The sequence below is a fragment of the Monodon monoceros genome, unplaced genomic scaffold, assembly GCF_005190385.1.
Source record: "Monodon monoceros isolate NGI ecotype Baffin Bay Population unplaced genomic scaffold, NGI_Narwhal_1 Super_Scaffold_2, whole genome shotgun sequence".
Lineage (NCBI taxonomy): Eukaryota > Metazoa > Chordata > Mammalia > Artiodactyla > Monodontidae > Monodon > Monodon monoceros.
Window position 1 is genome coordinate 14975516 of NW_021703776.1, and position 22358 is coordinate 14997873.

The window sequence follows — 22358 nt, forward strand, 5'->3', positions numbered from 1 at the left end:
ATATGACCTTTTTATAGAAAAGGTGGTTCCTGAGAAGGCACACAAACAGAATATTCTAGAGCTTTGACGGTTGGCTTGATTGAATCTCACATTGCAGGGAACAGTGTTTCTAACATTCACGCTTTTGTGTGCTTTGCTTCTATGGAGAATATGGACTCCTGAGGAGCTAATATTTAACTTCCTGGAGACGGAATTCTATTCTAAATGCCAGGAGGAGGATATGCTCTTTGAAGTAAATCTGACAAATTCTCTTCGAAGCAAATGATCACTTCCTGATTTTTTTTATAAATGCAGATTTTCACGTAGCCTGTTTAAAGAAAATTAAATGTTCCAGGAATTAAATATGAATTACTCCCCTGTTTGGCTGGTAAATCCTTTGTAGTAGAAAATGCATATCAGCAAGTGACTGGGATTTGTTCTTTATATAAAATAGCCTCTAGCTGGAATGAAGGATTTCCAGCTATTTAGTTTATGATAATACACCTTCCCCAGCACTGATAACAAGTGGAAAACACAATTCTTCATGTCATGTCAGACTCCATTTCTCATTTTCACAGTCCCGTTGTGATTATACAGAGCCTGGATACCTTAGCAAAATGCATCTTGAAATGTTACTGTGAAGATTATAGTCATTTGTGACATGGCAGGAGGGACAGCCTTTGGATTTGATCAATCTGGGCATTCTGCCTGCTCGCCCCCATGCCCAGGCCCATGTCTGGGGGAAACCCAAGTTACAGGAAAGAGTGGTTCAGAAATGCAGCTGAACGGAAGGCAGAGGAGATGGTTGCAGCCAGCCAGCACCCACACAGCCCTTGCACACCACCATCATCCTGCCCCCTGGCTGATCACTGAGAGGAAACAGTACAATGGCCCTCCTGTAGCATGTGACTTCTGAAACTCTTTCCAGAAAGGCACCTTCAGATTTACTGTGAACCAAGCATGCCCTCTGTGGCAGAGATAGTGGTGCCCCAGAGATATTCACAGGCACTGGACATTTCCCAGAATCCCTTGTGGTTGGAGTCATTGACTCCCTCCGGTCCATGGGTGGTGAGCAAAAGATGTGACGTCACCTCTGGGTGGCGGCAGTTAAGAGCAGGAGAACACGGGGACTCTGGGAGCCACGTATTGAGACGGCAGCCTCACAAAATGGTGGAGCCTCTGTCAGCCTAGAGCAGAGCCTCTTGCCCGCCCACACTGGACATTTGCAAGAGTGAGGTGTATAAACTGTACTGTACTGAGACCTTGGGGTTGATTTCTGCCAGCGGTTTAGGCTAATTCTCTCTCCAGCTCTTTCTTCTCCCCATCCCCCCAACTCAGGCCATTGAGACCTTGACCCCTGCCATGCATCTCCACCCTGAATGGCTCATACCATTTCGCAAGAACAACAGCTTGTAAATGCTGGCTTCTTATCTTTGACATATGACATAATGTTTTTAGAGTGACTAGCCTGCCAAGGCGTTCCAGAATGCTGTTATCTACTATTAACTGGCTGCCATGTTGCCATGTGTTGTTTACTTGACAAGTAGGTAAGGTAGCGCCCATGGAGAATATTAATATCCTGCATGGCCTTTTCTGCTGGAGGTTTTAATAAAGTGTTTCTGATCCTTGCATCTTTTCGGTGATATTTATAGAAATCTCCATTTACAAGAAGATAAGTAGAGCCAGAGCTTGTTTCGGTGACTTGACAAATGTTTCTGAATATATAACGATCGAGGCTCATATTCAGAATTAAATTTCCATTTCTCAGACTTCACCTTTAGAGCAGTTCTCTACTTTCCATTTTTAAAAATTGGAACTTTGTTTCTGTTTCGTAATCTGAAGGAAATCACCTGGGAAGCGGACCTTGTGATAAAGTAAGAGACCTGTCTCTAAGGCCTGCCTTTCCCCTTCCCCTTCCCTTTTTCTTCAACTCCCTGTTTAGTGGGTGAGTGTGTAGGTGCAAGTAGAAGCCAAGATTGAGCAGTGGCAAATTCTGGTCTGATTCATGAAGATGGGAAGGTAGAGCTACACAGGGCTCCCTCTCACCCTGTCCTCTAGCTTAGTTTTTGCTTTCCTGCATTAGAAATAGATTGATGTAATCCCTAAGACTCTAAATTAGACATGATCCACAATTATTTTAGTGTAAAAAGTTTTCTTGGATGTCAGTAGTAACTATTTTCTGTTTATTGAGTACAAGTTTTGTATGAGAAATATAACTTAAGTCTGTGTCCTTTGGCTGGACCAACATATATACAAGGAAGTATATCTAGGAAGAAACAAAGTGACAGATCATTTTAGAGGGAAAACCGACATCACCAGACTATTCATTTAGGATTGCTGTGGTTCCAGCCATGATCTTGTAAGAAGATCTGTACATCTAAATCATCAGAACTTTATTTTTGGGGGGGTAGGAGTTTATTAATTAATTAATTTATTTTTGCTGTGTTGGGTCTTCGTTTCTGTGCGAGGGCTTTCCTAGTTGTGGCAAGTGGGGGCCACTCTTCATCGCAGTGCATGGGCCTCTCACTATCGTGGCCTCTCTTGTTGTGGAGCACAGGCTCCAGACGCGCAGGCTCAGTAGTTGTGGCTCACGGGCCTAGTTGCTCCGCGGCATGTGGGATCCTCCCAGACCCGGGCTCGAGCCCCGTGTCCCCTGCATTAGCAGGCAGATTGTCAACTACTGTGCCACCAGGGAAGCCCCATCAGAACTCTTAAATGGGCAAATTAGCATCTTTCTGGTTGCAAGAAATAGCCGATCTGAGTTTATCTTAATTAATTGTTTCAGGTATCTGTGGCTACATAACAAATCACCTCCAAATTTTGTGGCTTGAAACGATTATTTTTTGTAATTCTAAGGGTTTGTTAACCCTCAGATGACTGGCATCTGGTTGTTCTGTTCTCAGATGGTTCTTCTGTTGCGTATAGTTCAACAAGTCACTTACTCAGCTGATTTTAGCTGGGAGCTCAGTAGGGCCCAAAAAGTCCAAGATGATCTTTCATCTCCCCAAGGTCTCTTTCTACTCTTTCCTCTCACCATACATAGTCTAGCTAAGCTTCCCAGAGGGAACATTACAAGAGGAAAGCCCAGTGTGCAAACGCTCATCATACCTCTGCTCGCATAATCCTTGCTAAAATCCCATTGGCCAAAGCATGTCCCATGGCCAAGCCCGGAGTCATAGTGAGAAGGGACTACACAAAGGGACACGTGCTGGAGGAGTGCTTCCTGTGGACCACAGTCTACCTACCATGTTAGTGAAGGCTCATTTTAGAGTTCACACGCTGGAAAAAAGACAGGAAGACCTTTCAACCGCAAGCACTATTCTGGCGACCCTCATAGCGAATTGGAACGTTGTTTGGGATGCCAAGAGTTTGAGAGACCTGGTGATCACAGTGCAAATGGAGCAAGTCCTTGTCATCACCTGCCAGGCATTCCACCAATGCCGTGGGCACTCAGTGACTGTCTGCTTCTCCTGACCCTGTTCCTGCCCACTGCCGCATTCTGCTCGGGACACCTCCCATGCCCTGCTTACTCATGGTTTCTCATGCTGCCTTGCCTCTGTGTCATCTTTGGCCTTTGTTCCTGCTCCAAACTGTTGACTCATTCTCTCTTTCCGCCTCATATTCATGCTCCCCATGAGAAAGGAATTTACTACCACTTCGTTGGTCACTCTCCAGCCCTCTAAAATAGCCAAGTCATCTCACAGGCTCTACATGGCCTTTGGTCAGACACCCACGCCTGATTCTTCTAGCCCCGGTCAGGACGATGGCGTCAGTGCAGAAAGACAGACTGTGAACATGGCAAGCATTGAGGGAATAGTCTCCTCTCTGATCTGTTTAGCTAATTGTGATTGGATTCAGAAGTGGGGGTGAGGAAGGCTTCCTTTGAGAGGCCCTAGTCCCTTTCTCTCTTACTCCTCCCAGCCTTCCTTTTCTCTTCAGCTCTCTCACCCCTGAAGCCGATCCTGACAGCTGTTGTCAGATAATTGGCTGGACAAGTGTGGGACAGGTGCCACCCTTGGTCATGGTCGCCATTAGCCTCACCCATATGCACTTTTCATTAAGCATGCTTTATCCTTTGTTTTAGATCTCTCAGTTAATCATCCTTTACTGTTTCCTTTCTTGTAATTGCTGTGTTAAATTAAGGAGGTGTGAAAAAGCCCGTATCCAAATAATTTCGTGTGTTGCAAATAACTAGATTTTATTGAAAGACTTGGCTGTTTTTGATGATCTAACTTCAATGGCAAAAGGGCTTTAAAATTGTTTTCTATATCCAAGCGATCCTTAAAATAGTGTGTAATGTGTGTTTTTAGACCTCTTCATGCGTGAAATATCCCTAGAATAATTCACAAAACTTGGCGTTAGTAACCCTTCCAGGGGAGAAACTGGGTTGTTGTGCTGCTTCCTTTGAATTATATGGTCTTTTGTACCTTATGAATGTTGTACCATGTGCATGTATATTGCCTACTTTCTTTGAGGCATTTTAAATATTTTTATTTTTAGTTCTTAGTTTTTAAAATTTTTGTGGTTCCCTTTTTGTTTTAAATTGATGAATAGTTGATTTACAGTGTTTCAGGTATACAGCAAAGTGATTCAGATAAATATAGATATATATTCTTTTTCAGATTCTTTTCCATTATACGTTATTATAAGATACTGAATATAGTTCCCTATGCTATACAGTAGGTCCTTATTAGTTATCTATTTTATATATAGTCGTGTTTACCTGTCAATCACAAATTCCCAATTTATCCCTCCTCCCCTTTCCCCTTTGGTAGCCGTAAGTTTGTTTTCTATGTCTGTGAGTCAATTTCTGTTTTGTAAATAAGTCCATTTGTACCATTTCTTTAGATTCCACATAGAAGTGATATCATATGATATTTGTCTGTTTCTGTCTGACTTACTTCACTTAGTATGATAATCTCTAGTCCATCCATGTTGCTGCAAATGGCATAATTTCATTCTTTTTTATGGCTGAGTAATATTCCCTTGTGTATATGTACCACATCTTCTTTATCCGTTAGTCTTTCAGTGGACATTTAGGTTGCTTCCATGTCTTGGCTACTGTGGATAGTTCTGCTGTGAACGTTGGGGTGCATGTATCTTTTCGAGTATAGTTTTGTCTGGTATATGCCCAGGAATGGGATTGCTGGATGATATGATGACTCTATTTTTATTGTTTTAAGAAACCTCCGTATTGTTCTCCATAACTACATTGCCTGCTTTTAAAATTAACTTTCTGAAAGTGTGTCTTGCCTACAGTGTCCTAGCTTGTGGTTCCTTTCGAAGGCCAGGGTCAACATGTGGTACAGTTCCAGCAGGCCCTGTTCACATGCCATCCAGTGTGAAGGGGCCCCTGAAGTTGTGCTCTGGGCCACACGGGGAAGATCTTCTGTAGATATTCACAAACCATTAGCACTTTGTTTTTTAACATCAGTGACTAAACTTGGTAATTCTGTTTGCTTATTGGCTAAATGCAAAATAAGAGGATATGAGCAGAAGGTCAATGTGACAGGCTGAAAGCTCTAGAACTTTTTGGAAGAACTGGAGCTCTGTGTCTGTCACTTCACATACCTTGTGTGTGTCCTTATGACTTTCCCATCCTGCATCTCAGGTTCCTTACCAGTAAACTGGGAAATGAAATAGAGTTTCCCTTTTGGGGTTATTGGCAAGATGAGATAAATTAATACATGGAACAAACTCAGAGTGATTCCTGGCACATAGAAGGTCTCAGTGAATAATGGCCACCATGATTGGTTTTTTCCTCATCTGTTTAATGGGTATAATACCTGCTTTCCTATTTTCTGTGATTTTTATGAATACCAAGTAACATAATCAGTTAGAGTGCTCTGAGGAATGGAGATTTGAGCTATTATCAAGATGTATTCTGTCATCTATTACTTGGTTAAAAAACATCTATTAATTATTCACCTTTCCTTCAGTACTATTCCAGGTTCTAGCTACCAGATTCCTTGTAGAATCTCTATTATGGGACATCCCTTTGGTCTAGGAGGGAATTAGAAACGTGTTCCTCTGCTTCACAAAGTTTGCCTTGTTATTTGAAGAGATCGTTACAATCTCTAGAGTCACATAATCCCAAACTCGCATTCCTGGTAGTGGAGTTGTGTAGATTTGTGTGACTTTGTTCATGTGTTAATTATACGAAGTGTTTGTCCATTTCTCTCTAATCTTCCTTCCATAGTCTTAGACTCAAAACCAGTGATTGACCAGCACAAGCACGGGCTAGGAATGGGCATTACTGTGCTTATTCCTTTTGGTAAACGTTTAACAAAATATAAAAAGTAACCATCCCAATACTACTCAGCCGTAAAAAAGAGTGAAATAATGCCATTTGCAGCAACATGGATGGACCCAGAGACTGTCATACTGAGAGAAGTAAGTCAGACAGAGAAAGACAAATATATAATATCACTTATATGTGGAATCTAAAATATGACACAAATGAACTTATTTACAAAACAGAAACAGATTCATAGACAGAGAGAACAGACTTGCGGTTACCAAAGGGGAAAGGGGTTGGGGGAGGGATAAATTAGGAGTTTGGGTTTAGCAGATACAAACTACTGTGTATAAAACAGATAAATAACAGGGTCCTACTGTATTGCACAGGGAACTATATTTAACATCCTGTAATAAGCCATAATGGAAAAGAATATATATATACACACATATACATGTATATTGATATATAACAATCAGTTTGCTGTACGTCAGAAACTAACACAACATTGTAAGTCAACTATACCTCAATTAAAAAAACAAGTAACCATCCCGAGTTGATTGCTGAAAAACGCCTTTCACAGTCAAGATGATGCCACTTCCAGTTAGCTATCCACTCAGTGAGGCCAGCCGCTGAGGGCTCACCAGAGCGATAATTAGTGTGCCAAAGGGCATCCAGTCACATAAGCATCTTTGTTTACTGGCTTAGAGAGTAGATTGTGTTACACCGTGCAATCAACATTGAACCACCCATGCTGGGAAGCTGAAAAGTACAGACAGGCTAGAATGAAGTGGTAAGTAATGCATGGCCTTCTGGTTCTAGTGGAGAGCTGCTATATTTTTTTTTATTCAAATAATTTCAGTTTTCACTTGAGAAAAACAAAGATTTTCTCTTCTTTCTAATGACAGGACTTCTTAAGCAACAAGAGAGCTATGTTTCTTGGGCTTAATATGAATCCTTTGTCAAAACCTTAGGTTTCTTTTAAAATATATGGTAAAAATGTGAGGCAACATGTGCTGTATGGTTTAATATGAATTTTAGGCAAGAGAAGTAAGGAAATCTTGAATTGCGTTTCTTTCCTAATGATAGAAAGTTTACTAAAAGAGGGAGGGTTTTTTTCCTTCTGTTAAGAGATTCTGTAGGTAATACATGAAAAGTTGCTTTGAACGGAGTGAAATGAAGTGAAATAGTAAAAGGCTTTCCTGTTTATCATTACTCTGGGTTGTTTTAACAATATATGTGGTTTTAAATATCAGGATGATTTATATTCTGAAGATGAACCTATCATTTGCCTCATTCAAGCATGCTTTAAAATGTCTGTGGCAAATAATTTTTGAAAATTATAAGCTATATTGTGCTAACATGCCCTCTAGCCTTGACTAAACAAGATGCTGCTCTTTCAAATGGGGGTTTCATTCATGTTAATGTAATTGCATTAACCATTTAGTTTTAGTTCACGATTCTCATGTAAGAGAGAATGACCATCCTTTTTCCAAGGTAAAGTAAAAGACAGGTGGGCTCCTGGCAGGGCAGGGTGCTGACATTGGTACTCCGAGGGCAGAAGCAGTGGTTTTTCTTTGTGAGACTTGCAAAGCCCATCACTCTTCAAGAGAGAAAGCTCAGTTTTCTGTAGCTGTATTTGATTTTCACTGTGACTGAGTGCCGGGGACCTAATGCTGTCCTTGGGTTATTCACCTGTGATGGCATTCATAGGAGAAGTCGGTGATTTTCCATGGGCAGGATTTGGAGGGTGGGCTGGGCCATTGCTTTGTCCTCCCCAAACAGAATCTACACTGGAGATGATTTTGTGGCTATTGGTTTAAATGAACTTACAGCTTCTGAAGAGAGACCACATCTTCATTCCCTGTAGTTCATGAGCTCCTCTCACTGTGAAGATTGACTCATGTCTCTTTAAGTAAGTGTTGTTTCAGTTTTTCTTAAGATTTTTATTTGTTTCTTTATATAACACTGTGATTTAATATGGAATATTTTATTCCATCTATATTCTGAAAAGGCAAAGCAGTTGAATGCTACTTTCTTTTACACGACGTTGTGTCATTGTTTTCTCTGTTCTGAAGGATGAATAGTTAAGGCATCCAAGCAAACTAAATAATGAATGAAGAACTTGGAAATTGTATGTAGTTGCTTACGATCTTACGGGCATTACAATTTCTTAGTACATCTTTTAGAAAGTGTTTTAGTTCTCTGGCATCTCTTCAGAAAGCTAGGCACTTAAATTGAATAAACTCAGTTAGCTTGACACACAAATCAGAAAGGTATACCTTTTGTTTTCTTGGTGCTTGGTTCTGTCGTTTTCTCTCAGTATGTGTAGTATGTACCATTGACTTGTTTTAGTGCCATTTATGTTAATTTTCCTTGAAGCTTATGTGTAAATTCACAATTAGCGTTTCAACCAAAAAAAAATCATGAGAGACCTAAGTAAATTCGATTAAATGGTATAGATCTGCTTTGCATGCACAGAAAGACAGTCTGGTTTATATTTTGGTTAGAAATGGTTGGGCGAGCTTTTCTACCGGCCTCTCGATGTTTAATGGTCATGATTGTTTATATATTATAATATGGGAAGACAAATTTCCTGGATCTTAAATGAAACCACACAGTATGGATGTTTCATTCACAAAATAATATTTATATATGTATAATGTCTATGTTTAGCATATTTTTTTGTATTTGTTTAGCAAGAAATGTCCAACTATAATTATAATCCAGTTCAAATCAGAACTCAGCTGCTAGCAAAACACATGTTGTCAGCATTGTTTCATTTTTCTTTTATACATTTAAGCTCTCTTCCATACACAGACATGATATGCCAACTAATTTGACCATATTGACAAGAGTTTGGTTTTTAAACCAAGTAATGTAAATATAAATATAGCCACAGGCAGACTGTGGTCAGAGTGCCTATCTGAATACAACCTCACCTTTCCCCTTTCCCCCCTTCACTTTTTTTCTACCAATATTTATTTACTCCCTACCACGTGCCAGGCACTGTGATGAGCTCTGGGGACACAATGGGGAACAGGAAAGATGTTGTCCCTACCCTTTGAGGCTTTCAGTTCAGTGGGAAAGATGGACATTTTAAAAATACAAGATTACACCAGTAATTAAGCTGTAAGAACAATCTTAGTTTATAATAATGACACCCCTACCTTCGCAAGAGAGCCATTGGTCACTCACACTTCTCTTTATTGATGAGAAGGTGTGATTAAACCCGTCATTCCAGGTAGAGGTCTGTTGTAGGACAGAGGTCTGTATTCTGTGTGCTCATGTTCTCTTGGTACTTTCATGTGCAAGGCATACTATCTTAGGTGATAGGAGAGGAATACAAAGATGGGAGAGGCTCAACCTTTGCCTGAAGGAGTAGGGGAGAGAGTATGCATACCCCAAAAAAAGTCTATCACTGTATCTACCTGTATACTATATGTGATGAATAAAACGTAATTTCAGAGATTCTCAGAGAGTGAAATCCCTTCTAGTTTGAGTGATCAGCTCATGTTGGGTTAGCCAAAAAGTTCGTTCAGGTTTTTCCATAAGATGTTACAGAAAACCCAAACGAACTTTTTGGTCAACCCAATAAACGCTCTATAAAGAAACCCATTGGACATTGTTGAGGAAATAGGGTGGAGAGGGCATTCCAGGTAAAAGGAATAGAATAAACCAAGGCAAGAAGTTAGGACAATTCAAAGCGTACTGAAGGATTGACCCAAGAAAGCAAAGCAGAATCAGACAATCAGGCAAAAAAGAATACTTACATGACGATAGAGGGAAATGAGGTTGGTGGGATAAATAGAGACCAGGTCATTCAAGTTTTTGTATTACTTATTTAAGGATCTGTTGAACTTTAATCGGGTAGGTCCCATGGGGCTACTCCCAGTATTTAACCAAAGACCCTTAGGAAAACTAATCAACACTGTTTAGGAGGGTGACTGCAGTGAGGAAGACCTGGAACTCAGAGCCCAGGCATAGCTGTTGCCACGGTCTAGGTAGGAGATGGAGAAGGCCAGAATTCTTGGTGGTTCAACCGGTAAATCAGTGTTTGGGGTTTGAAGCAAATTGGCAACCGTGCCCTGAACTTTCCCAGCGGTAATCTCTAGAAAGGAGCAGCCATTAGGCCTCCCCTTCAAAGGCACACCTTCTAACCGATTTATAAGCCGAGTTTTCCTGATCTATAAGGAACATGGTAGCCTCTAATATAAAGCAGGTATTTAAAACGGGAAAACCAGAAGGGTGGCAAAGTTGACAGATTTTGCTTGACATCCCTACAAATATTTCTGACCTAATTTTAGCTGATTTATGAATAAATGAGTCTCTCAGTCTTCAGAGTGAAATATTTAAAAGAGTTCCATTTAGAGTTCATGTATAATACAGAACTGATTTTCTGTGCCGCCAACTTCCTCTCTTCATTTCCTCCTTTTTTCAAAAGTGCACTATAATTCTTCTCCTGTTCTTTTTCAGTTTCCTGCATGAGACTTATTTAAACGTTGCACACACATCTTTTGTGAAAGAAGAAAAGGAAATTCAGCTCGTGGGGCTCAGCGGGAGTTCAGCTAATGCAGCTTAAAATAATGATGCCGAAAAAGAAGCACTTATCTGCAGGCAGAGCACCCCTGATACTCTTCCTGTGCCAGATGGTTAGTGCCCTGGAAGTCCCTCTTGATCGTAAGTATTAACGTTGGAAAGCTCTTAGGCCCGGGAGTCAGACCCTCCCCGGCATTTACCATCCCTCTGAACCGTGTGGATGGAGGAGATGTCCGTGTGATCCTGAAAAGTGAAATCAAAACTAATCTGGCTTTTACCTTCAGCACCCTGTGTTTATAAAGAATCAGACCCTAGAAATGGCCATTGAATTGCAGACATATTGTCCCTTCCCTGTCATTATCTTTCCCTCCCCTCAGGTGCTTTTGGTGTACCATGGGGGGACTGACCAGAGAAGGAGTGAATTGTGAGCTACCCTTGATCCTCCTAGCAGGCAACTCTTTATAGAAGCAGTCCCGCAAGAAAACTATAGGAATCGCTTTAAAATGATCACAGAGACCCCCCCACACCCCGTTTATCCTGTCCCCGCATCTCCACCTTCTTTCTTCATATGCTAAGAGTGAAAAGATCATCTCTTAGCCAACCCCACGCCCCTCTGTATCCCCAAACTACCCACGGCTCGTTTCTCTGCATTCAGACAAGGCAAAATTCACCTTTGAGTTTTGGATCTTAAATATGAGTTTAGAGCTAGGAACTATATCTTATCTAAAGCCTAGTGAGAGGTCTTTGTTTTTAAAACGGTGATAACCAAGATGTCAATGTTGAGAATGAAACAAGTCTTCGGCAAAATTACTATTTAATATGGAGCAAGTGGGCTTCCCTGGTGGCACAGTGGTTGTGAGTCCGCCTGCCGATGCAGGGGACACGGGTTCGTGCCCCGGTCCAGGAAGATCCCACATGCTGCGGAGTGGCTGGGCCCGTGAGCCATGGCCGCTGAGCCTGCGCGTCCGGAGCCTGTGCTCCGCAACGGGAGAGGCCACAGCAGTGAGAGGCCCACATACCACAAAAAAAAAAAAAAAAAAATGGAGCAAGTAACAGCTACTATGGGAGCCCACCCTTTCCTGAATAAAGTACTGTATATACTGCACTCTCCCTGGGCTGGGTGGCCTGTTTGTAAGAAATAAAGATAATGCTAGGAGCCAACGGGTCACTTTTCCTGCAACGGAAAGCAGAATTTGAAATCTGGACTATTACTGTACTTCAGAATTGGTTTATTCTTCATCCCTAATCAGCATGACCTCTTTAAATCCATTAGCTTCTTGAATAGAACATCTGTTTGGCGAGCTTTCCAAGGTACAAGGAAGGTACACTTTCCCGGGGCGATTCTATTGTTGGAATGTCAGGTTTTTGTTTTTTTTTTTTGCCAATGAGGTTGCAACTGCCAGTGGGGAGACAATTAAGAAGAGATGTGATTGGCCCCATACTTTGTTGACTCCCTTTTCTGTGCATCTTTAGTCTAAAGTGTAAGAAAATGCAACGTTCTCCTTCTTTTCAAAAGATATTCATTCAGTGACCTTAATTTCAGTTAAAAAAAAAAAAAGAGATATGATTGGTTAAGCCCATTGGAGTTGGAATGCCTAAGTAAGCATTTGCCCTAATGGATGTGTAGAAGAAAGAGCGTTTGAGAGAAATGCTTTTGTTCTCTCTTCTGTTAAATATGTTCCCCTTTAATCTGACTGCTCAGTCTTACAATCAGAGGGAAACAGTCACCTACGGCTAACTCAATTATCGCTGCTAATGGAGAACAGCAGAACCATGATGAAAAGAAAGTCACAGGCAACCCAGGTGCTCCTGCATTAACCTTTGCAAGTAGTAATGACAGGCAGCACAGCAGAATCATGTGAACTGCATGCTAATGTCATTTCTTCCCTGCCCCTCTTCCTTATCCCCTCTTTCCATGAGCCGCTCCTTGGGGTGGGTACTAGCAAACCCTGGGTGACTGAGGAATTCTGAAGCAGAAACATGCTAACAGTCTGAAAAGTGCAATTACCTACTTGGCGATTAACCGTAGAAATCTAAAAACCTCAGATCAGTGTTGGATTTGGCTTGGATGGAGCGCTGTCATTGTAGCAATGTCCCATTGTTAGGTATTGTCACCATGTGCGTAGTGATGTCTGGGGTAATAGGATCAGACACAACACAGTATGTGACAACTCAGATTAATTGTAGATTTCAGCTGTTTTTCAAATTGAATGTAATTACTTGTCCAGCACAACACGTATGGAATGGAATTAGCCATTCCTATTCCTGGCAGAATCATTTTTTGGCCTACAGCATCCCTTTTGTTCTTCCATATGTGGATGTAGAAAGGTCTGCTTCAGGAATAAACAAAACCTTTAATGGGAGTTTCTTTCTCTTGCTACTTCACAACCTCCGCCTTTGCTCTACTGGTTTTTTAGGTCAAATAAAATAGGCAAATGCCCCTTTTATCTTCAGGGTGCTAACGTTCTTATTACTAACACCTGGTTTTCTTTAATCCTGTTTGCCCACTCACCTGCTGATATTGCTGGGGAAAAAGCAAAACTTCTTGAAGACTGTAAGTGTCTTTCCGTCATTACCAGGCAGTGTGAAAATTTGACTGTGTCTTTGTTTTTGAATGAATGCTGTGAATTAAAACGCACGATTTTGTTTTCGTGACTAACGTCTTTTTAAGCGTGTGTGTTTACTGTGGCTAATCATTGCATTTAAATTCCAAGAAGCAGGTTTAATCTATTCCTTGCATGAATTCTGAAGACTCAGGTATTACTGTCTTTCTTTTACCAGTATTCTGGGCTACTAACTTCTGAGCTTTGTTCACATCTGATGTAACTCAGTGAGAAAATTCACAAAATTTGAAGAGAATGTCTGGTTCTAAACGCTGTTAAAGGCTTGCTGGAATAAAAACATGTCTTTGGGTATATATAGGAGGTGGGTGCATGAAAACGCTTCACCCGAGTTCGCTGTCAAACTTCTTCAACCTGTAGGACTGGGTAGACTAGTGTTTCTAAGTGTCATCTGTATAATGGCCCAGAGAATTTGAGAATTGTTTTGATGTGTGCAAAAGACAGGCACCCCCATTCACATCATCTCTGAGTGGCGTGCTCTAATCTATAACTGCTGCCTCTGACAGTAGGGCAACATCTGTCATCTACCTAAAAAAGTAGTTCTCAGGCATTTGAAAAATTCTTTGATATTAGATTAGCCAGGAAAATTATATAAAATCACCTTTTCCCCTTATTACTTCAAAGCCCTTGTTAGTTGCCAGTTGACCTAAGCACGCTTCAAAGAGGTACATCTAGGTGGTAAACTCTTAGCACTTATGCGTGGCAGCTAAGCCAGCTCTGTTACAGACACATGAATAGAAGTTCTGGGTCTGCAACCATTACCCTTGCACCTCTGTCACTTACAGAAAAGCACAAAGAATTGGACTGAGTCACTCCTAAAAGTCCCCCTATGCCCACCAGTCCCTGAGTGGGAAATTCTAGGCTTCTTTCCATCATCCCAAACTCTCTACTCCCAAAGCCTGAAGGATCACTCCAAAGTGAAGCTGGTCTAATTAAAAATGTTTATAGCTAACATCACTGAACCATTATAGGACTGGAATGTACTAAGAATTTTACACAAATTATTTTATTTAATTTTCCCAGCAACCCTAAGAGGTAGATACTACTTTTAAACCCTGTTTTTCCTCTATGGAAACGAGGGCTTACAGAAGTTAAGAAACGTGCTTGAAGTCTCACAGCTGGTAAGAAATAGACTAGTTCTTAACCACTAGCCCAAACTGTTAACCAGCTTTGGTAACTGCCGGCTAGAAGAATGAGTGTCCTGTGAACAGTGCTAGAGGCTGGGAAGAGCAGCTGGCTAAGGAGGACGAGGAAGGGATGGATCTTGCTAAAGGAGTTGAAATTGACGCTGTGCAGTATCCCGCAGTTAATAGGTGCACAATAAATGATGGCAATTATGAGTTTCATTTTTTATCTATATTTTAGGTGTTATTTGGATGTTTAGTAAGAGACGTCTGGTGAACAGCCCCGAGACTGCAGACAAAGCAAGAGAAGAGATCCATGTTTACAGATTTATAAGGCATTGAACATGGAAATGATCAATTTAGCCCTGGCAACAATTCACCACAGGAAAGAAAGACAAAAGCTGAGGACGATTATTAAGCTTTGGGAAATACTTGATTGACAGGTGGAAGAAGTTTCACAAAGGAAGCACAGAGCATAGGTGGAGAGGAAAGGGACGATCCAGAATATGAAAAATGATCCAGATAAGTCTGTACATGGTAAAGATGTCCTGTACATTGTAAGATGTTTAGCAGCATCCCTGGCCTCTACCCAACAGATGCCAGGACCACCCCCATCCCAGTGGTGACAACCAAAATGGACTCTGGATGTGGCCAGATATCCCCCAAGGACTGGGGACAAATGGCCCCTGGTTGAGAACCACTGGTCTGTGTAAACAGCTCTCCTTCGAGTTGTGCAAGGCAGTGGCTTCCACCAGGAGAGTTCGCTTCTCTTCTGTGCTTTGTGCCTTCCTAGTCAAGCTATTTTGCTGCTCTGAGCAACAAAAGAAGTTGAAATGGATTATTTCTCCAGTCCCTTCCTGTTCTACACTCTGTGATTCTGATTTCACAAGAAGGAAGACGTGGTAATCTTAGAGTGACCTGAACATCAAATGTCCATGTACCAGCTTTTTTCAGATTCAGTTGCTCCAGATCAGAACAGTTTCTCCCTACAATTTGATAATAAATGATCAGATAACACTTTGAAGAGTGAAATGAGAATATTGTTTCCTAAAACAGAGAGCTTCCCAATTCAATTTCTCTTCTAAAGAAGTTTGTTTTATCTTTGCTCCTAGTAGCCACCTACCTCCTGGCTCTAATAAGACATGTCAAGTCTCTAATTTTAACCATCTTTTTCACGTTAGCTTCTCAAATATATTTGTTACCAATGTATTAATTTACATGAGCCCAGTAATGAACTACAAGTCAGTAACTCTTTCCCAAGAAAGATGCAAATTTACCTCATAACTTAAATTTCATTGAAAGGCATCATTTGAATCAAAGCTATCAGAGAAATTTCTCATTGTTACATCAGAAATGAAACTATCTTAATATAAGCTTATATTGGTAATTATTTTCCCATACTTTCAGAGTGGGGAAATGGGCTTTATGAGCACATATAAAGTTACCAAAAGGGAGTTATGCCTTGACTCCAAAATTTTAGGAGTCTTTTAGCTAGCTAAAAATCTGCTGAGGGGGTGTGTCACCACAGTGGAAATTACTAAAAACATTTGGAGCATATTTAGTCTAGGGTAAGTGATTTTGATATAGAAAAAAGTGATTGCTATTATGATATTAAATGATTTATTTCTTTACATTGTTCTTCTTTCTACCATTAAGTGGTACAACCTCCAACCATTACTCAACAGTCTCCAAAAGATTACATTATTGACCCACGGGAGAATATTGTAATCCAGTGTGAGGCCAAAGGGAAACCTCCTCCAAGGTGGGTGTGCTTTGTGCTGTTATAATACTGATAATAAACATTGATATTCACGTTGAAGTTAATTTCAGGTCCTGCATATTATTAAAGTATCATTTGTAGGTTCATTGTTTTGTCTCTCTGCTTAATTAAATTCTGTTGGTTCTTCTTAAAAACCCAGGTGGTTGCATTTCCATACTGATACCTTTCTGTGATATGCTAAAAAATTGTGGGAAGATGTGGAAAGAGCCTTCTGATGGCTTAATGACATGGGCAAATTCCTTCTCTATGGGCCTCAGTTTACAGATAAATGTAAAATAAAGAAGTTGAACTTGACAACTTCGAAGATCTCTCCTAGCTCTCTACAAGTCTATAAAATAGCCCCAAGTGGTTTTCCAAACATGGCAGTGTTCAGCACTCAGGATTCTCCATGTGCACCTTGGCATGCGCACTGTACAGCCTTTTAGAGTTGGGGGAGACATTAGACATTATCTGGTCCAACCAGTGTATCTTATAGATGGGGAACTGATGCCCAGTAATGCTAGGTTAACCTATCCAAGGTCCCACAGCTCCTTAGTGGATGATCCGTAACTTGTCCAGTAGTGTATGGAAATTCTGGAGAGTTAGATCATTATTTTTGAGAGATAATGTGTACTTTTTTAAGTTATAAAGAAGGGAAATTTTCTCAATATTTTATTGCCAAGTTTGTCTATGACGAGCCTTATTAATCTATCACAGACTGGCACCGGAGAAAAAAATTACCAAAGTATACCAAAAACTTCCATCAAAGGATGGCTTCAAAACAATCTCTTCTGTCATATTATTAGAAACCCTTGAGCACTCAGGCCCTAATGTGATGTCCTTTGATGACACCCCTTTTAGTTTAACATTTAATTAGTACCTCCTGTAACTGTTAGGCAGGATTTCTCCATCTCAGCTCTATTGATATTTTGGGCTGGGCAATTTTTTTGCTGTGGAGACAAGAGCTTTCCTGTGCATTGTGGGATACTTTGCAGCATCCCTGGCCTCTACCTACAATAAGCCAGCAGCAGCCAACACCCCTGTGCCCTACCCTAGGAGTTGTGACAACTCCTGCTATAAGGATAAGCAGTGGGAAGGGAAATCCAGGAGGGCTTGGAAATCATGGGAAAGTTTAGAGATTCATGCTTTTGTTAAGAGCATGGCCATTGTTGATTTGTGACCAGTTATCAAGTATTTGATTACTTGGGCACTGGGACTTTTATATAAGGCAGTCTTTTACATAAATAAAACTGAAAAAGAAGACTTTCAGTTGACAATTTGAAATACTTCCTAAGAAATTTACAAAAATCATCTCTAGAATTAAAAATTCTCAATATATATTTGATATACAATGATCACTTTTAATAACCGACACTTAAAACACCATTGAACTCATGTTGCCTCTCCTCCCAACTCATACTTTGCATTTTGGTAACTTGACACTGGTCTGATCACTTTTAAACACACACATATATTAGTACTTGTGAAGGCCTTTCTTCTTACACTTCAGCCCAGAGCAAATCTTCATAGGCAGGTTATCAATTCTATGAACAATGGAGTTTACAATTAAAATGCTAATAAAGCTCTAAGAGAGTGTGCCTCGGAGACCTACTTCCTATGTTTTCTTTGAAAGATGACAGGCAATTTGTATGCATGATTTCTTTATTGAGTCAGATTTTGGTTAGTTCTAATGAAGACATGTACCTTAGTATGTATGGCTGGCACTTTTTTCTAAGTCATAATTCAATGAAACATTTTAGGTGTGGAGCCTATTGTTCTTTTACTGAATACTAAAATCTAATCGTTATTTAGAAATCCATAAAATTGCTAGGAATTTGTTAGAGAGGAAATAATCCTGTTTTTCTGGGCTGTAAACAAGCTTAATCCTTTATGCGTTGGGCAGTTTCTCCTGGACCCGAAATGGGACTCATTTCGACATAGATAAAGACCCTCTTGTCACCATGAAGTCTGGCTCGGGAACCCTCACAGTCAACATCATGAGCGAGGGGAAAGCAGAGACCTATGAAGGAGTTTATCAGTGTACAGCCAGGAACGAACGCGGGGCTGCAATTTCTAATAACATTGTCATCCGTCCATCCAGTAAGTCGGACCTGTTCACCAAACAGGACCCTTTTTAAAGTATAGCTCCAACCCCAGCATCTGTTACACCATCTGAATACCATTACAAGAAAGCAATGGCATTGATTCCAATACTCTGAAAATCATCACCCCTTTCCACTTGACCTCAATTCCTCAGCGTAATGCTTTGCCAATCCAATGTGTCTTTTGTACAAGTCCAGAATAAAACACCAGGGGTAAGAAAAGTGTATTTTTCCTCAAATTGATCTAATCATTAATTTCTCATGAATCTTATATTTAAGCATACTCCAAACAGCCAGATGGAAATAAATTAGGTATGAAATGGGTAATTGAGGTCTAAGTGTTATTTCTTTAAATGTTTTTTTAATTGAAGTATGGTTGATGTACAATATTATAAAAGTTACAGGTGTACAATTTTTAGATGTTATACTCCATTCATAGATATTGTAAAATATTGGCTATATCCCCCATGTTGTACAATATATCCCTGTAGCTTATTATTTTTTAACATCTTTATTGGAGTATAATTGCTTTACAATGGTGTGTTAGTTTCTGCTGTATAACAAAGTGAATCAGCTATACATATACATATATCCCCATATCTCCTCCCTCTTGCGTGTCCGTCCCACCCTCCTTATCCCACCCCTCTAGGTGGTGACAAAGCACCGAGCTGATTTCCCTGTGCTATGCGACTACTTCCCACTAGCTATCTATTTTACATTTGGTAGTGTACATATGTCCATATATACACTACCACTCTCTCACTTCATCCCAGCTTACCCTTCCCCCTCCCCGTGTCCTCAAGTCCATTCTCTAGTAGGTCTGCATCTCTATTCCCATCTTGCCCCTAGGTTCTTCATGACCTTTTTTTTTTAGATTCCATATATATGTGTCAACATACGGTATTTGTTTTTCTCTTTCTGACTTACTTCACTCTGTAGGACAGACTCTAGGTCCATCCACCTCACTACAAATAACTCAATTTCATTTCCATTTATGACTGAGTAATATTCCATTGTATATATGTGCCACATCTTCTTTACCCATTCATCTGTCGATGGACACTTAGGTTGCTTCCATGTCCTGGCTATTGTAAATAGTGCTGCACTGAACATTATGGTACATGACTCTTTTTGAATTATGGTTTTCTCAGGGTATATACCCCGTAGTGGGATTGCTGGGTCATATGGTAGTTCTATTTTTAGTTTTTTAAGGAACCTCAATACCGTTCTCCATAGTGGCTGTATCAATTTACATTCCCACCAACAGTGCAAGAGGGTTCCCTTTTCTCCACACCCTTTCCAGCATTTATTGCTTGTAGATATTTTGATGATACCCATTCTGACTGGTGTAAGGTGATACCTCATTGTAGTTTTGATTTGCATTTCTCTAATGATTAGTGATGTTGAGCATCCTTTCATATGTTTGTTGGCAATCTGTTTATCTTCTTTGGAGAAATGTCTACTTAGGTCTTCTGGCCATTTTTTTTTAAATTTATTTATTATTTACTTATTAGTTATTTTTGGCTGTGTTGGGTCTTCGTTTCTGTGCGAGGGCTTTCTCCAGTTGCGGCGAGTGGGGGCCACTCTTCATCGCGATGCGCGGGCCTCTCACTGTCGCGGCCTCTCTTGTTGTGGAGCACAGGCTCCAGACGCACAGGCTCAGTAGTTGTGGCTCACGGGCCCAGTTGCTCTGCGGCATGTGGTATCTTCCCAGACCAGGGCTCGAACCCGTGTCCACTGCATTGGCAGGCAGATTCTCAACCACTGCGCCACCAGGGAAGCCCTTCTAGCCATTTTTGGATTGGGTTGTTTGTTTTTTTAATACGGAGCTGCATAAATTTTGGAGATTAATCCTTTGTCAGTTGCTTCATTTGCAAATATTTTCTCCCATTCTGAGGGTTGCCTTTTCATCTTGTTTATGATTTCCTTTGCTGTGCAAAAGCTTTTAAGTTTCATTAGGTCCCATTTGTTTCTTTTTGTTTTTATTTCCATTTCTCTAGGAGGTGGGTCAAAAAGGATCTTGCTGTGATTTATGTCATAGAGTGTTCTGCCTATGTTTTCCTCTAAGAGTTTGATAGTGTCTGGCCTTACATTTAGGTCTGTAATCCATTTTGATTTTATTTTTATTTATGGTGTTAGGGAGTGTTCTAATTTCATTCTTTTACATGTAGCTGTACAGTTTTCCAGGACCACTTATTGAAGAGGCCATCTTTTCTCCACTGTATATTCTTGCCTCCTTTATCAAAAATGAGGTGACCATATGTGCATGGCTTTATCTCTGGGCTTTGTATCCTGTTCCATTGATCTATATTTCTGTTTTTGTGCCAGTACCATACTGTTTGGATTACTGTAGCTTTGTAGTATAGTCTGAAGTCAGGTAGCCTGATTCCACCAGCTCCATTTTTCTTTCTCAAATTGCTTTGGCTATTCGGGGTCTTTCCATACAAATTGTGAGATTTTTTTTGTTCTAGTTCTGTGGAAAATGCCATTGGTAGTTTGATAGGGATTGCATTGAATCTGTAGATTGCTTTGGGTAGTAGAGTCATTTTCACAATATTGATTCTTCCAATCCAAGGACATGGTATATCTCTCCATCTGTTTGTGTCATCTTTGATTTCTTTCATCAGTGTCTTATAGTTTTCTGAGTATAGGTCTTTTACCTCCTTAGGTAGGTTTATTCCTAGGTATTTTATTCTTTTTGTTGCAGTGGTAAATGGGAGTGTTTCCTTAATTTCTCTTTCAGATTTTTCATCATTAGTGTATAGAAATGCAAGAGATTTCTGTATGTTAACTTCGTATCCAACTACTTTACCAAATTCATTGATTAGCTCTAGTAGTTTTCTGGTAGCCTCTTTAGAATTCTCTGTGTATAGAATCATGTCATCTACAAACAGTGACAGCTTTACTTCTTTTCTGATTTGGATTCCTTTTATTTCTTTTTCTTCTCTGATTGTTGTGGCTAAAAGTTCCAAAACGTTGAATAATAGTGGTGAGAGCGGACAAAATTGTCTTGTTCCTGATCTTAGAGGAAATGGTTTCAGTTTTTCATCATTGAGAATGATGCTGGCTGTGGGTTTGTCATATATGGCCTTTATTATGTTGAGGTAAGTTCCCTCTATGCCTACTTACTGGAGGGTTTTTATCATACACAGGTGATGAAATTTGTCAAAAGCTTTTTCTGCATCTATGGAGATGATCACATGGGTTTTCTCCTTCAATTTGTTAATATGGTTTATTACATTGATTTGCATATATTGAAGAATCCTTGCATTCCTGGGATAAACTCCACTTGATCATGGTGTATGATCCTTTTAATGTGCTGTTGGATTCTGTTTGCTAGTATTTTGTTGAGGATCTTTGCATCTATGTTCATCAGTGATATTGGCCTTTAGTTTTCTTTTTTTGTAGTTTCTTTTCTGGCTTTGGTATCAGGGTGATGGTGGCCTCGTAGAATGAGTTTGGGAGTGTTCCTCCCTCTGCTATATTTTGGAGGAGTTTGAGAAGGATAGGTGTTAGCTCTTCTCTAAATGTTTGATAGTATTCGCCTGTGAAGCCATCTGGTCCTGGGCTTTTGTTTGTTAGAAGATTTTTAATCACAGTGTCAATTTCAGTGCATGTGATTCGTCTGTTTATATTTTCTTTTTCTTCCTGGTTCAGTCCTGGAAGGTTGTGCTTTTCTAAGAATTTGTCCATTTCTTCCAGGTTGTCCATTTTATTGGCATAGAGTTGTTTATAGTAATCTCTCATGATCCTTTGTATTTCTACAGTGTCAGTTGTTACTTCTCCTTTTTCATTTCTAATTCTATTGATTTGAGTCTTCTCCCTTTTTTTCTTGATGAGTCTGGCTAATGGTTTATCAATTTTGTTTATCTTCTCAAACAACCAGCTTTTAGTTTTATTGATCTTTGCTATCATTTCCTTCATTTCTTTTTTATTTATTTCTGATCTGATCTTTATGATTCCTTTCCTTCTGCTAACTTTGGGGTATTTTTGTTC

At 40.1% G+C, this 22358-nt stretch overlaps 1 protein-coding gene across 1 annotated transcript in view; it reads left to right on the forward strand.

The window, feature by feature from the left end:
• Window positions 1–22358, forward strand: part of NRCAM (neuronal cell adhesion molecule) — a 322524-nt gene that overhangs the window by 217346 nt on the left and 82820 nt on the right. The window contains exons 4-6 of the mRNA XM_029234463.1: window positions 10694–10897; window positions 16158–16263; window positions 18164–18360. Of these exons, the coding sequence (XP_029090296.1) occupies window positions 10789–10897; window positions 16158–16263; window positions 18164–18360 (412 nt within the window). The 5' untranslated portion in view covers window positions 10694–10788. The remainder of the gene's footprint in view (window positions 1–10693; window positions 10898–16157; window positions 16264–18163; window positions 18361–22358) is intronic.